Source organism: Papaver somniferum, chromosome 4 (assembly GCF_003573695.1).
Source record: "Papaver somniferum cultivar HN1 chromosome 4, ASM357369v1, whole genome shotgun sequence".
Taxonomy (NCBI): Eukaryota; Viridiplantae; Streptophyta; class Magnoliopsida; order Ranunculales; family Papaveraceae; genus Papaver; species Papaver somniferum.
In genome coordinates this window covers 133,465,927-133,481,189 of record NC_039361.1, presented here as the reverse complement: position 1 = coordinate 133,481,189, position 15,263 = coordinate 133,465,927, and the positions used below count along the sequence as shown (strand labels likewise).

Here is a 15,263-nt window from a genome sequence, read left to right as displayed (position 1 = left end):
AAAAGTTATTTGTCCAAAAAAAAACAAACTTACTACCCTTATATTACACAAAATTTAGTCGAATTAGCTCCTCGTTCCTACTCGGTTGGGGAGCTGGGAACAATGAGCAATGAGTTCGGACTTAAGAATTGCCAAAACTCGGCCTAATACAGTGACTATTGCTACTCATGAGTCGTGACTTTTACCTAATTAAAACTAAAATTTTAACACTATCATGTTAAGTGTGTAACATTGTTATAGTGAACCTATTAATCATGTTTTTAGAAGTTTTTACATTTGATAATTCTCATCAGAGGGGTTACCAAATTTTTTTTCCTGATTTGGTGCATGCATTGCCAACTCGGAAAAATCACCAACTCGTTTTACTAAAAAAATGGGTATAAATTGGTAAAATCGTCCGTTTTAATGGCGAAAAAATCGAAAGTATCACGAAATCGAAAATCACATTGGTCATATAGCGATTAACGATTACTCGGCAAATAATCGGCCTTCCAGAAGGATTTTGACTACACAAAATATAGTTTTACTTCATTATCGAATAACACTATCCACAAACGACAAAACCTAGCCTGTTTGAGTTTTGAAAATCTTGAAATTTTTTTCATGTAATTGGCTAGGGTTAAACCTACCAACATAGCAGACTCTAAAAGACATTTTAAAACATATCGGAAAACTAGGAGTTACTTCGTAATGACCATACTTTATCCCATTATATAGCTGCAAGAGAAAAAATAAAGAAAAAATCAGCAGCAATATCCCTTACCTACATATACACACCGATCCATCTTGATCCTGTAATGATGGAAACTAAAACAGGCCTAATTGTGGATCACTATCGATACTGTAGTAAAGCCCATTGGGGCTTACTTTCATAAGAGAGACAACTTAATTACAAGGAAAAAGGTCCTCACACTACAGAAGTGGCAGTGGCAGTGGCAAAGCAAATGTTGTAGGATTATGCAGCAAGAATCAATCTGTTTTCAATTGGGGTTCCATTTGTTTTTGAGGTTAAGTTTCGGTTTTGCGGTGGCCAAAAGATCCTTTACCGGCCTTCAATAAAGATACATACAACAACTTATTCCATGTATCAGGCACACCAGGCAAGCACCAATGAATACAATCTTGATGATTAAGGGCTTCATTCTTCTCTTCAGCAGTTTTCAAATCTTTGCCATACACTGAAGGGTGTGCATCGGCTCGATAGTAAGATAGCTTACTAATATTCAGAAATAAAACAGGAGTCTTCATTTGTCTTAGAGCATCATTTAGTATTTTCACTTGCGACGGGTACATCTCTTTGTATTTTTCATTACTCATGATTGGCTCCGTCTCTCTGTTGCATTTTCCACCTGTGTTCCATTTCCCGCCTCTGCATTACACATAATGACCAACTATATATAAGTCATTCAACAACAAGACGGTGAGCTGAGAGAGTGATATTGAAGGTTGGGTTAGCACTTACACATAATGGGGAATCGAATATCCTCTAAAAACGATTTGGGTTCTATTAGAATCAATGTTCTTGTCAATCCATCTCCTCCATGTTGTAAGACCTTTCTTATATGCTTCAAACATACTAAGTTTAGGATACACGTAATTACCATCCTGAAAGTAGTTTATTCTGCAGCAATCGGTGTTTTTGTAAGGCACGACATTTTCATCATCAGCAGCACCTATATATACAAGCCTTTTCTTTCAATGAAAAGTATGATATTTTTTGCATGTTACTTACCCGTTATTGGTTTTAGAACCAGTCCACCAATGCATCGAATCGAAAACTATAACATCAGCATCATGATATACTGATGACGCAGCCTCGTCAATCAAATCCAACCTTAGAGTTTCAGTCCCTGGTGTTACCATTTTGTTTTTACGAGTATTTCTTTTTGTCTCATCCACAAGAAACGCAGACCAGACAAATGCTACTGTACAGTTGTAGTCCTAAAGTTTAAAATTCAAGCATATGGTTAGTTTTTCTTTATCAACAAATGTGCATAGTTAGGATATCATATCCTCATCACAATGCTAAAAAACACAATAAGAGTACTTACTTCAAATCTCATAGCGTATCCATCAGTCTTATGGATCCTAAAAACTCTGCTCTTATCTGGAATGACAGTCCAAAGTATGCACAACATAGACACGAACATATTCCTATTTAATGAATCCCCAACATATACCAATTTTCCCCCTCTCAATCTCTCCAGGAAATCAGTTGCATTAAGGATGCTGCACGCACACACACAAAAAGCCATCTGTTAGAAGTCAAATATGCCGATGTTCTAAATATAAACAGGCAGCTCACCGTTTGGCAAGCACTGACTTTTACCTGGGTATATCGTTACACCTTGCATTTGTTTGCTTAGATTGCCATTGCCATTGCCACTGGAGGAACTGATCATCAGGTCTTCCATTGTGGTAACAAGAAAAGGTTTGGTCGACAAAAGGACAAGAACCAGGAGGATAATATGGTTGGCCTTCGACGTCCCTAACCCATTCACCTTCAAAAACATTGCTATCGCCATCACAAGAATCACAACTCTTTTCTTGTTTCTTGGCATCGTTTAGTCTAGTACTGCTACTACTACTACTACCAGAAAAGTTGCCTGCCCTTGCAATAGAATTATCATTTGTATTGACAGATTCTCCACCAGGTAGATCAGCCAAAACAAGACTTGAGTTATTAGAACTCTTTTTACTGCTCTTCCTTTTACTTTGATTATTGCTAGGGGCGTTTTTGAGCACCTCGAGAGGAGAAGAGGAAGTAGAATTAGTGGTAGTACTAGTATCTACGTTTGTAGTCGTGGTACCATTTGAAGTATTAGAATGCCTATGCCCAAAAGAAGGTATATGAAAATATATATTAGCACTGTTTTGAAGCATGGGATTCATTAACGATAGGGAAATTGAAGGGAACATGAATATGATAGTGGTAAGAAGAAGTATTGAAGCTCCAAGAACGAAACCTGTTAAAATACGGGCATCCAACTCAAAACCAATTGGCAATGAGTGGAGAGGCCCTTAGGATTATAAACCGCAGGATCTTAGATGCCCAGACAATGTGGGACTAATAATCTCAACACGCCCCCTCACGTGTAGCCTCGTTGGGTCTAACACGTGGACAATTAAATCGGGTGACGCGGAGTAAAGGCGCGGTCAATGATGACTCGTCGCAAATAGCCTGCTATGATACCATGTTAGAATACGGGCATCCAACTCAAAACCAATTGGCAATGAGTGGAGAGGCCCATAGGATTATAAATCGCAGGATCTTAGATTGCCCAAACAATGTGGGACTAATAATCTCAACAAAAACAAAACCAAAAAGCGTTAATGATCCTTGTATTTTCAGGCGATTGTGAGAGGATACCCCTAACAAGCGACATAACTTCTCTAAACTCCTAAGCTTTCTCATGAATGGTTTTTAAACTGCAGCTGGTAATATAAAGATGGATTGTCTATATTTTGGTAAGAGTACAGAGAATTAAACTGAATTTGTTCGTAATACTCTTAATCACTTGATATATGAAAAATCAAATGCTCGAGGAAGACACCAAGAAAGAGGCAATGGTCTCTTATCGGTATACTAACACATTATTGGTCGAATCAAAATGATTAATCAAGTAAATGAATTTTCTAACCCAGGTTGAAATTAATCATAAATGGATAATTATAAATCATCGGTACTAATACCACCACTACGCTGCATTTATTGTGATTATAATTATGGATCACTTCTGTTATTAGTAAAATTAAGCTGGAATTCATATAATAGAGAGAATCAAATGTCAGACAGGACCGTATAAAACCAAAAATATGTTCAAGAGGCCAATTTTGAATATTCAGCCGCCAGTCATTTTGCCGTGTTAGTATAATCGAAAACTAGAAAAACTAACTACTAGTAAATCGAATCTTCCAACGTTGAATTATGTATCCTCAGTGTGATAGGGTGTCTGTTCTTAATTAATTATCACATTTTGTCTATTCGTCAATGAAGTTTTTTCGATTTAAATATAAATGGTAGGTAAAGTGTCTCAGAAGTAGACCTCATGATTTCGACATTATAAAAACACCAAAAATGCATATTTTATTTATGTATACTAGTGAGAAAATTGCATTCTTTTCGTTTTCATTTGTTGTTACTTAACTAGCGAGTAGCAGCAGCCTCATAACAAAATAATTTAGGGTATTTTGGTGATTGTTACTTATCGACTAACTAATAATTAAAGAGAATAACGTTGTGCATTTGTAATGTTTGCGAATTGCGATGGACTTAATTGGACTACTAACATGAGTCCCTATCTCATCGGGGGCGGAGCCAGATATTATGAATGAGGGGTTTAAATTTTCGGAAAATGAGTCATTTGTCCAAATATTTTTAAAACATGCTTCAAATGGACGAGCAAAAATTAGTATGGGTGAAATGGACACCAAAAGAATAGTAAGGATGAAACTGGATTCATCCTGACTTAAACTTAAAAAATAATAAGGATGAAACTAGATGCATGCTGATGTAAATTAAAAATAAGAAAAAATATTTGAAAATGGGTAGGATGAAACTGTTTACATCATGGCTATTTTTACACTCTTGTCCATTTAAACAGTATCAAAATCTAAATATGCTTTTCACCCAGGAGTTGTTGATTTTGGTCTTTTAAACCAATTTTTTATTAAATTTTCTTTTATAAAACATTAGTGGACTAAATATAAGAATTGTGTGGACTAAATATAAAATATATAATAAAAATAAGGGTGTTTTTATGGTTTTAATGATTTTTCTTGGGGCGGGGGTAGGGGGCTAGAGCCACGGTTAGTCATTCACACCGAATATAAAGAACTGAAGATCATTTTTATGCCAATTTCTATTCATTATGCCTTAAGAAAATTTCAGAAAGTTTAATTGATATTTAAAGATTTTTGATTATACCGTTTGATTTAGAAAACGACCCAAAGTTGATTAAACATGGAAAAGAAGAAAGTGCATCGGGTCAAGCACGGGTCAACCCATCTCATAACTGAGATTTAGTCGGAGCTGATTCACTCAGTTATTTGATTTAGCTGAGTTGACTCACTGCGTTATTTTCTTAAAATAACAAATCAGAATATCTTTTCAAATTTTCTAAATAAAATATGATTTGTCTATTTATTTTTTAAAGAATATTTGTCCACAAAAGCGACAAAGTAAGTTTCTTAGCTTAGACCAAGGGTATGGCAAGGAGTGTTCTCCTTGAAAAAGAAGGAGACTATCAATTTGATAAAATTTGATCCCCCATGAGGATCATTCAATCCTTCTTTACCTCTTTATTCTTCTTCGACCAACTCTTTCTTTCTTCTCTGAAACCGATAAGAGGAACCTACAGATCCTAAAGGCTAGCTGCTCAGATTTGTTTTCATTCACTCATCTTAGTCCTCTCTACCTCTTATTGTGTTGACTTTTATTTTTAATTTGATAGATTTAGAGCTTTCTACCTTTGTCTGTTCTTCCATCCTCGTTCCTAGTTCTTGCTGGTTTCCTTTGGATTCGATTTATCTCTTGTTATTTCAAATCTTCGATTACATCAAAATTTAGAATTTTTAATCTTTTTTTTTTAATTAATTTCTCAGTCATTACTTTTGAGGATCTTGTTTCAAAACTTTGTTGTTTGATCTGATTTTGCTTTGTAAATTCATGATGGGGTTTAATTTCACTGGATTGCTTGTTTCCAAAAGAACACCAGATTCAGTAAGAAAAAAAAAAAGCATCAAGCTCTCCAATATCAGCACCAGTGAGAACAAAAACAACATAAACATTAGCAATATCAGCAACAAAAACAACAACAACATTAATAGTGGCAACACCAATTACTAAGACTCGGGCACCGTTTCAGACCGTTTTATACTAGTTCATTTTATTTTAGATTGTTAGACACCGATTCAAACCGAGTTTCTTATTACCTCTACTTTAATTTTATTTTATTTTGTTATTGTAGTTATTTTAGCATGGAAAAACTTGACAACTGGATGGTTCAACTGCTAATCCTAACTTCTCTGCCTTGTGCAGTGTTGTTCAACTTTTTGATGTTGTCTTCTACAACCCGAACATGGTCATTTAACTTAGTTATGAAAAACCTTAAAAAATGGATATCTCACTTATTGAACCTAACATCTCTTTCTTGTGCAATTATGTTAAATTATTTGGTATTGCTTATCACAATCCAAATATATGGCCATTTAACCCAGTTTCGACTACCAGTTTTTGGCATTTGATGGTTTTGATAATTGTAAGTTGAATTCTCTGATATGTGCAGAGTCTTGAGTGTTTAAAATGGTACGTACTTTAAGTCTTGAATATGTTGTCTTTGAATACATTGTAATGGTTTTAATCTCAAAAATCATTCCTGTAACAATTTTAATGTAAGAGGTGCGCCTCTTTTTCGAATAAAATAAAATAAAATAAATTCTTATTTAATTATCTTTCAAGCATTTCTTCACGTGAAGTGGTGCTTGGTAATCTTTATTGCACATCATATTGTCCTCGTTTAATAAAAAAATAGCATACACGACAGATTATTAGCCGTTTGGAATGAAAATCTAAAATATATGACAGACAATCAGCTGTTGAAAATGCGGGGATCTAACAACCACACCCAACAATTCGTTTGGAAATCTGAGAGGACTTACTCCGTTACACTCTCTAGAGAATCAACTAGACAGTCAGGATCAATCTAGAATAAAGTATATCAAAGATTTTAATATCTCTAACTCTTAATTCAATCCGCAATCAGCAAATAGAAATCTGCGAGCCCGATTGAATATAAGAGGAGTAATTTGAACGGTCAATCAACAACCAAAGGTTGCATATTATAATTGATTGCTCTTAACGCACAACCTGTGATATTTCAATTATATAACAAAATATAATGCGTAAAAGAAATAACACAGACACCAGAATTTTGTTAACGAGGAAACCGCAAATGCAGAAAAAAACCCGGGACCTAGTCCAGATTGAACACCACACCGTATTAAGCCGCTACAGACACTATCCTACTACCAATTAACTTCAGACTGGACTGTAGTTGAACCCTAATCAATCTCACACTGATTCAAGGTATAGTTTCGCTCCTTATGTCTCTGATTCCAGCAGGATACTACGCACTTGATTCCCTTAGCTGATCTCACCCACAACTAAGAGTTGCTACGACCCAAAGTCGAAGACTTGATAAACAAATCTGTCTCACACAAAAAAGTCTATAGGATTGAATAAATCTGTTTCCCACAGAAATACTCAAGAGTTTTTGTTCCGTCTTTTTATAAATCAAGGTGAACATGAACCAATTGATAAACCAGAATTATATTCCCGAAGAAAAGCCTAGTATTATCAATCACCTCACAGTAAAATTAATCGACTAGCGAAACAAGTTATTGTGGAATCACAAACGATGAGACGAAGGTGTTTGTGGCTACTTTTCTATCTTGCCTATCGGAGATATAAATCTCAAGCCAATTTTACAATTGCACTCAATCACGATAGAAACAGCAAGATCATATCGCGCAACTACAAAGAGAATAGTTGAGTCTGGCTTCACAATCCCAATGAAGTCTTCATGTCGTTAACCTACAGGGTCTCGAGAAGAAACCTAAGGTTAAAGGAGAATCGACTCTAGTTATGCAACTAGTAACACACATGAGGTGTGGGGATTAGGTTTCCCAGTTGCTAGAGTTTTCCTTTATATAGTTTTCAAATGAGGGTTTGCAATCCAAGTTACCTTGGTAACAAAGCATTCAATGTTCACCGTTAGATGAAAAAACCTGATTCAACCAAGCTAATATCTTTCAACTTTTAGATAGAACTTAGCTTGTTACATACAAATTAAATGTACCCTCATTTAGGTTTATGTAACCGTACCCAAACGTGTACACCATGTTGTTTCACAAATAGTTAACCGAGGTTAGCCATATGATTACTCTCATATCAACCTTATTCATCTTAACGATAATTAGTTCAAATGACTCAAATGAAACTAGTTAAAGAGTTGTACAATTGCTATATTCTCATAGATTTATACAAGAACACAATTGAAGTAAAATCGGTTTGATTCACTCGAATCAATACATGAACATTATAGCCACGGTTTGCAAAGATTGCATTCCTTATTGATGACTGTTTTAGGTTCTTGTACAACCGATTTTAGAAAGTAACCGACTTAAGTATGCGTACGGGTACGCGTACTTTAGGTAACCTGATGAGTTTGGTTTTGGTTTTCAAACTCCGCAAAAATTCACGGACGTGAACTTCCTCCAGTATGCATACGGGAACGCATACTTACCCAATCTCCTACAACCTTTTTGTATGCATACTTTAGGCTCCCGGTTTTGGACTTATACACTAATATGCGAACACACTATGCTTATATCCAAAGATGGTTACATGATTCTAAACTCTTTATTTCAATCATTGAAACATTCTTTTATAATGACAATAGCCGTTTTCACACGCTATTAGCATCAAAGCAATTTTCAAGATATTGAAATAATAATTATTGAAACATTCCAAGTCTTACACCAAATGATTGTATCACACAAACCATGTAAGATGTTACTCGACAATTTTCTCATGATATAAGATTAACTTGGTTGAAGCGAAAGCTTACCAACACATATTTCGAGAAATATGTAAGAGAGATATACATTTCTTCATTTATTTTATATGAATCCAATTTTTAATTCTTAATTCTTAATTGTAGGTTTATCTATGTGATTATTGTGGTGGAGGTTCACTGAGCTCCGATCTAGCCTGCTTTTAACTGTCTTCTTTTTGCTTTACAGTGGTAATTTGTTGGCTATGCAACCCACACTATTCAACCTGTTTTAGTTTTCGAACCTATGCACCATACTTTTCTGATTATTTCGTAACTATTTTTGTTTGTTGAGCCAACATGAAATTGTTCTAAAGTAGAAAAATCAAGTGAACAATTATGAAAGATTGGTATGTCTCTCTATACATTAGTGAGTTTTTATTTGACATTGAAGTTGGGATGTGAAGTAGAATTCAGGAAGAGATCAGCCATAACAGAGGTGTTTAAAAACGCACTTCGTTCTTGCTTTCTGGCCATCTCTAACTGAAAACGCCATGGCTCTATAAAAGGATCCCAAGTAATAAACTCATCGTGTACGTCAATTAGACATCATATAAACTGTAAGCAAAGTACTTGCTTTTATTCATGCAGCTTCTCGGAGAGGTATGGGAATTTGCTGATGGTGGTGGTTGTTCAGCCGTGCTTACAGAACAGGATTTGATGCTTTAGCAGCTGCGGTTGCGAGATACTATTAAGGTGAGTTTGCGATGTTGGGATGCCAACAAATTCTCCACTACTATAATTTTTAAATCATAAGAACTATGCATGCAGTGACTTATTGTGAAGCTTCATTATTGTTCTTCTATTTGATTTTAATTGTCCCATCTCTTTGACACCTTGGTTGGAGTTTTATTAGTGTTGTTTTGTAAAACTGAGACCATCGGACCCATTATATGTAGGTTGTAAATGATATTGCTCTTGCAGAGTAAGTGTATTATCATGCTATTGTAACCTGGACTATCGAGGTTGTCTTGATCTTCTTTGATAGAGATACGTCCCATTCCAGATACACCTTCAAAGCCTACATTTTATCAATTTATGAGACGTCACTTCCTAGAGTTTATCAAAGGCTGCGGAAACTCAACACTTAGCATCAGTCAATTATGCCATAGTGAATCATGGGTTTTGCTTTCTTGGAGAGGCTATGAAGAAAGGTTATTATCCAAATTTATACGATCACTTTCATTTCACTGATTTAAGTATTGAGTATCAAGGAGGAGATCAAACCAGCTAAGTGTTGGATAAAATTACTCGGTAAAGTGGGTCATGCTTTTCAGCTAAGTATTAGATATTCTTAGAACACTTCATAGCAAGTAACTCTCAGACATCTTCTGCATTTAGTTTCAGGTGGTTTGGCTGTGAAAATGAATCTTGAACAATGATATGATTACTTTGTACAATTGGATACGTTACGTTATTTAATTGGTGTTTATCGGATTACAAGATAGATCTCTTGATTCTTTACTGAAGGTAGTCTTAGGAAAATCAGTGTGGTGGGTAATGAAGGACATTGCTAATGATGTCGATAATGATTGGATCAAAGAAGATATGCCTGTTGATTTTGGAGTACAGAACTGATTTTGTAGTACAAAAATAAAGGTACATTTATATGGAGGTTAGTTGGCAGTCTTTAAGTGCATATGCACATACATTGTGCTTCTTTCGAAGGCAGATTGTTCCCCTAAAATATTGTAATTTGTTACTCCTATGTTTTATAGATTTTATAAAGTAAGGACAGGTCGGCAGGTACATCGCACATGCGTCTTTTCGTCTTTGCAAGACTTTACGATGAGTTACATATGTATAACGAAGTCTTTTTGTCTTACAAAACTAAGAGTAATTGAAAAACTATTAAATGAAAAATAATGAGTTTAGTCGGATTTACTTTTTGCGCTTGGCATTGATCGTTGATTTGGACCATTGATCGGTTGTTGACTTTGACCGTTGACTAATGAACCCAAAATACATTATGGAACGAACGGAAGGGCAGACACATAGCGCGTGCGTGCTATACTAGTGTGTATAGATAAAACTATATCGTAACACGACTTATGTCTCAATATAGAAGATAGAGTAGAAATAGACTTTCCAAGTGATAGATGAGTATAAGTCTCCACATACCTTTTGTCGATGAAGTTCCATAATCTCTCCTTAGTAGTTCTTCGTCTTCAAGTGATAAACGCCGTGAAGTCTAAGCTCAACTACACAAACTATGTCCTAGTCTGAGAAATCCATAAATAGGCTAGAAATCAAGACTTATGGTTTCACTAACATTGACAAACATGCTTGAGATATCAAGGCATGCGAGTTCGACCGAGCAGTACTCTAACAACTGTCCAACCAAATTTATAAGAATTTATTTGATAACTTCTAAACATTAGTTTTCTTTCATCGTTCATTTTATTTTATATAATTTAAAATTGTTCACTATACGACACATTGTTAGCAGTTTAATGTCACTCTTTCACTTTGTCCATAATAGAAAAACATACTACCATTTACTTTTCTTCATCCATTTTGAATAAGATATTGCATAAAACACACGACCCATACCCATTGCTCTTAACGTGACCTTAACTTGATATTACAACCCCCAGTTAATCCTAAAAGTGGGATTTAAAGGTAAATCACGCTGGACTATGTATTACCTGCCACTTCTATTTAGGGGAGGGGCTTGGGTTGGGGAAACCCACCCAATCCATGACCAATCAAAACGTTGACTGGGTATGTACAATGTAAATGCTTTGGGAAAGCTTGGGACATGATGATAGGCACAATTGTTTTCCATATATACCCTAGATGAACGTCTTGAAACATTAGTTTTTATTGAAAAGGAAAGGGTACCCAAATGTACCTCAAGATAAAACTTTTCCTACCTATAAGTCCTTTCTCCGAAAGTGATTGTATATGGACTGAGTCGGGACAATATAACTAATCGTTTCACACTTCGTGTGATCGTCTATGGATACTAGATCGAGACAATACAACAACGAAGTATGTTTACTTGATACAAAGATTCGGACTTAACCAAACACAATAGGATTGCTTATCAAGTAAATAGGAATTAACGTTTGTGTAATTTACTTTAATTATAATAAAACATTTATAATGCGGAATATAAAAGTAAATGACACAACAAGATTTTGTTAACGAGGAAAATGCAAATGTAGAAAATCCCGGGACCTAGTCCAGAATTGAATACTCTCAGGATTAAGACGCTACACAAAATTACACTAACTTCGTATGGTTGAGACCAAGCCCTATAGTTGATGTATTTTCAAAGTTGTTGTAGTAATAAACAGAGTTCGTTCAAGACTTGTGAAGGTTGTGCTTTTAGATTTAAATTTTAAAACTAAAGAAAATAAGGCAAATTAAAACTGATTATATTAGAGAGATCGGGGTTCAGGATTTCACCATTCACCAAAATTCATGTAATTTAATGTTAATTTTTATCATGCAATTCTAGACAATATAACTCCAACCATAAGAAATTGTGATTCTAATCATTGCCTAAATTAGATTTTCAAAACATCAATTGTTAATCGCAAGAATGAAGTATCAAAAGCCCTAAACTAAGCATACTTCATCAAGAGAAAACACAACTAATTAATATAAATCATTACTCAATTTTCATTCGGTGCAAATAATCATAAAAGAATTGCATAAATAAATTCAAATAAATTTTACCACATAAATTTTGGAAGAATGGCTTCCTCCATCTCCCCGGAAGATTGGGTTTAGCTCATCCTGTTGGAAACACACTCAAAATATGTATTCATGGCTCCAAAAGTGTTTACAAGAAGAGAAAATAGTGAAACAGGAAATCTGCAACAGCACGTGCACATTGCAGACCGACTGTTTCAACTCTCAACTGTTATGATGAAGATAGCCGTTACAAATATGAAGATAAATGTTGCATAAGAGGATGAAGAAACTGTTACAATGAAGATAAATGTTGCAAACCAGTTGAAGAAACTGTGACAAGCATTTGAAGAAACCGTTACGACGGATGAAGAAACTGTCGTTGTTTCCCTGTTCTTCACGAGCAGCAGCAACAGAGTTCTGAAAACTCTTGATTCACGCTTCCTGAGCTCTCCTCTCGACCCCAAACTCTCCCCAATCCTTCTATGTGTTCCTAGGAACCTATTTATACATCATTGCGACATTGAATCTCCCAAAATCTCTTTATTTAATCCCATTATTTCTTTCATTCTCGAAAATAAATTGTTTCCAAAAATCGTTTTCCTACGCGTATGCAGCTGTATTTCTTTCGTTCTATACCTTCTTCACGCTCCAGAATATCGATCAACTCTTCCAAGCACGTGCAATACACGTTTAAATTCCTCACAACTCATGCAAGCTCATGTTTTTCGTCCAACTCCCTGTTTGTATTAAATCAAGTTATCCAGCCAAATTTGATCGAAACAAACACCCATACTAGCTCTGTTAGGACATATCACAACTACCCATGAAGTTTCAGCGATTGAATCACACAAAAACTCCTCCAAACATTCGATCGAAATTCTTCCAGTGAAGTGAAATGTTTTGCCGCCAAAATTGGTTTTGAATTTGAGAAGAAGATGACCTCCCCCTAATCCTGTATGGGTTTCTCTTTAGCACTTGCCTTACAGGGTGCAAATAGTAATTTTTGGGCGTACATAGTAATTTTTCTGGGGTTTCTCCGGCACATTTTTGGGGTGCTTCCGGTGCATTTCTGGGGTGCCTTTAGTAATTTATCCTGGGGTGTAAAACACCACTTTTCGAGCCAATTTTGCTGCAAGAGCTTATTTATCTATAAATACCTACAAAGACATAAAATAACAAAATAAATACAAAATCGAGCACTAACAATACATACAATTGAGACATATTAGACACATAAATGCGTCTATCAATAGTTCACCTAGTTCCTTCTGTATTCCCACGCCTCCAACTTATAAATAAGTCATGTACTTGGAACAATTCCTTTGGTTCGTATTCCAAACAGTAACAGAACAACAAATCTTCTTGGTATCAAATCTATTCAACCAAGTGATATGAGTCGGACAAAGTCTCTTCCGTTTATCTCAACATAAACTCCTTCGTCAGGTCCTTAAATATATCTTATATTCAATCACCCAAAGGTAATCGTTTAAGATTAAGCCAACAACACCTTTAATCCGAAGAATCGTCTTGATGCCGATCTACTCAATTAATCAATCCGATCTACCACAAGAATAAACCGATTATTAATTGGATCCTCTTTTACCGAAACAAGTATTGTGCACAACAAAGATTATAAAACTCAAGTCAGATCTTCAATATCTTATTTTTCTTCAAACCTTCTTAAATCATCAATAAAAAACTGCATACAATCAATTGAATCTCTTGTGATCAATCACGCACAGATAGGAGTCCATTAACAATGGATTATCACAAGATCGTCTTTAGAACTAACAATATTCTAAAGATCCCTGTCGAAACTCTGAACTAGTTTGAGTGAATCTTATATCAAAGAGAATATTCTCAAGAATAAACAAACTAGGTGCAATCAGATTTCAACCACCGTTAGTCAATCAAATCAATCGAAAACAAAAGATAAACCGCAATTATTTAGTTTCCCACCAACAGTACACGCTAGAGCTTCTCAATCCCAAAGAGTACTTTAAACTGAGCGGTCGTAAAAGATTTCTCCTAATTAGGTTGCTCTCCTCTCCTAATAGGTGGCTACACCAGTAACAACAACGAAAGAGTAAATCTGTTGTTACGAAGGATTAAGTTGCTAGAAAGGCAAACTTCGAGTATTTATAGACAAGGAAGTTTGGACACCAAGGAATTTCCAAAACCGAAAATATTCTAAAGATATTCATTAAAGAACAGATTCGGTTTTCATAATTCCTGGAAATGCTCTGTCCAAAAAATAATGATCGAAATCTCTCGGAAAATCTAATTAGTAAATGCACATTACTAATTTTGTAATTTCCCTATAAAATGAAATTAATAACCTTAATTAAAAGATTTTTAACTTACTTATATTTCGATCCTGGGATTCTCTTCCCTTAGCCTAAGGAATATCTTTGAACAATTAAAGAAATAAACATTCACAACACGTGTTCAAAGTTTGTCGACATCTTAACTTTGTAAGTTCTCTTTCACACTTACAACCCTAAAACCGATTCACCACACTTCCAAACAAGTTTATAATTGGTTCATCTGACTTTCATGAACTATGTGATTAATCAAACCAACATTCAATCAAAATCATGGGTTTAACGTTTCTACCAAAACAAGTTTCGGTTCTACCTCCATGTGAGTATTGTGCATAGTCACCCTAGCTTTCCAAAAATTCGGTTGACTAGGTACTAGGATCGGTTCCCCACATATATATGGTATCTAACTTGTATGTGTTGCACATTTCCATAGGATCGGTTACCCTTTGCCTAAAAACGTGTTGCACATGTCCATAGGATCGGTTCCCCTTTCTGCTATAAACTTTTTTGCACCCCATACAAGGATCGGTTCCCTTTGATGTACTGCACCCCTTACAAGGATCGGTTCCCCTTTTTTTTTAATTGGTCAGACATTCAAAATCCGATCATACTACATGTGATTACTTAAGATCGGTTTTACTAATAAAAGTTACACCAATATATAAGTCAGGCCTTTGTG

At 35.2% G+C, this 15,263-nt stretch overlaps 1 protein-coding gene across 1 annotated transcript; it reads right to left on the bottom strand.

The window, feature by feature from the left end:
• Positions 1 to 540: 540 nt before the first annotated feature.
• Positions 541 to 2,892, bottom strand: LOC113273156 (protein trichome birefringence-like 2). Its single transcript, XM_026522919.1, has 5 exons — positions 2,330 to 2,892; positions 2,052 to 2,229; positions 1,733 to 1,941; positions 1,463 to 1,621; positions 541 to 1,369 (listed from the first exon to the last, which is right to left on the bottom strand). The coding sequence occupies exons 1-5, from the start codon at positions 2,890 to 2,892 to the stop codon at positions 1,009 to 1,011; spliced, it is 1,470 nt and encodes a 489-aa protein (XP_026378704.1). The 3' UTR covers positions 541 to 1,008.
• Between the last annotated feature and the right edge of the window lie 12,371 nt (positions 2,893 to 15,263).

Excerpts from the sequence above, each read along its gene's own strand:
- LOC113273156 (XM_026522919.1), bottom strand. The coding sequence starts at position 2,892 with ATGAATCCCATGCTTCAAAACAGTGCTAATATATATTTTCATATACCT. Across the intron at positions 1,942-2,051 it reads GATACGCTATGAGATTTGAA|GACTACAACTGTACAGTAGC; the intron begins GTAAGTACTCTT and ends TTTAAACTTTAG. Across the intron at positions 1,622-1,732 it reads GGTTCTAAAACCAATAACGG|AATAAACTACTTTCAGGATG; the intron begins GTAAGTAACATG and ends CGATTGCTGCAG.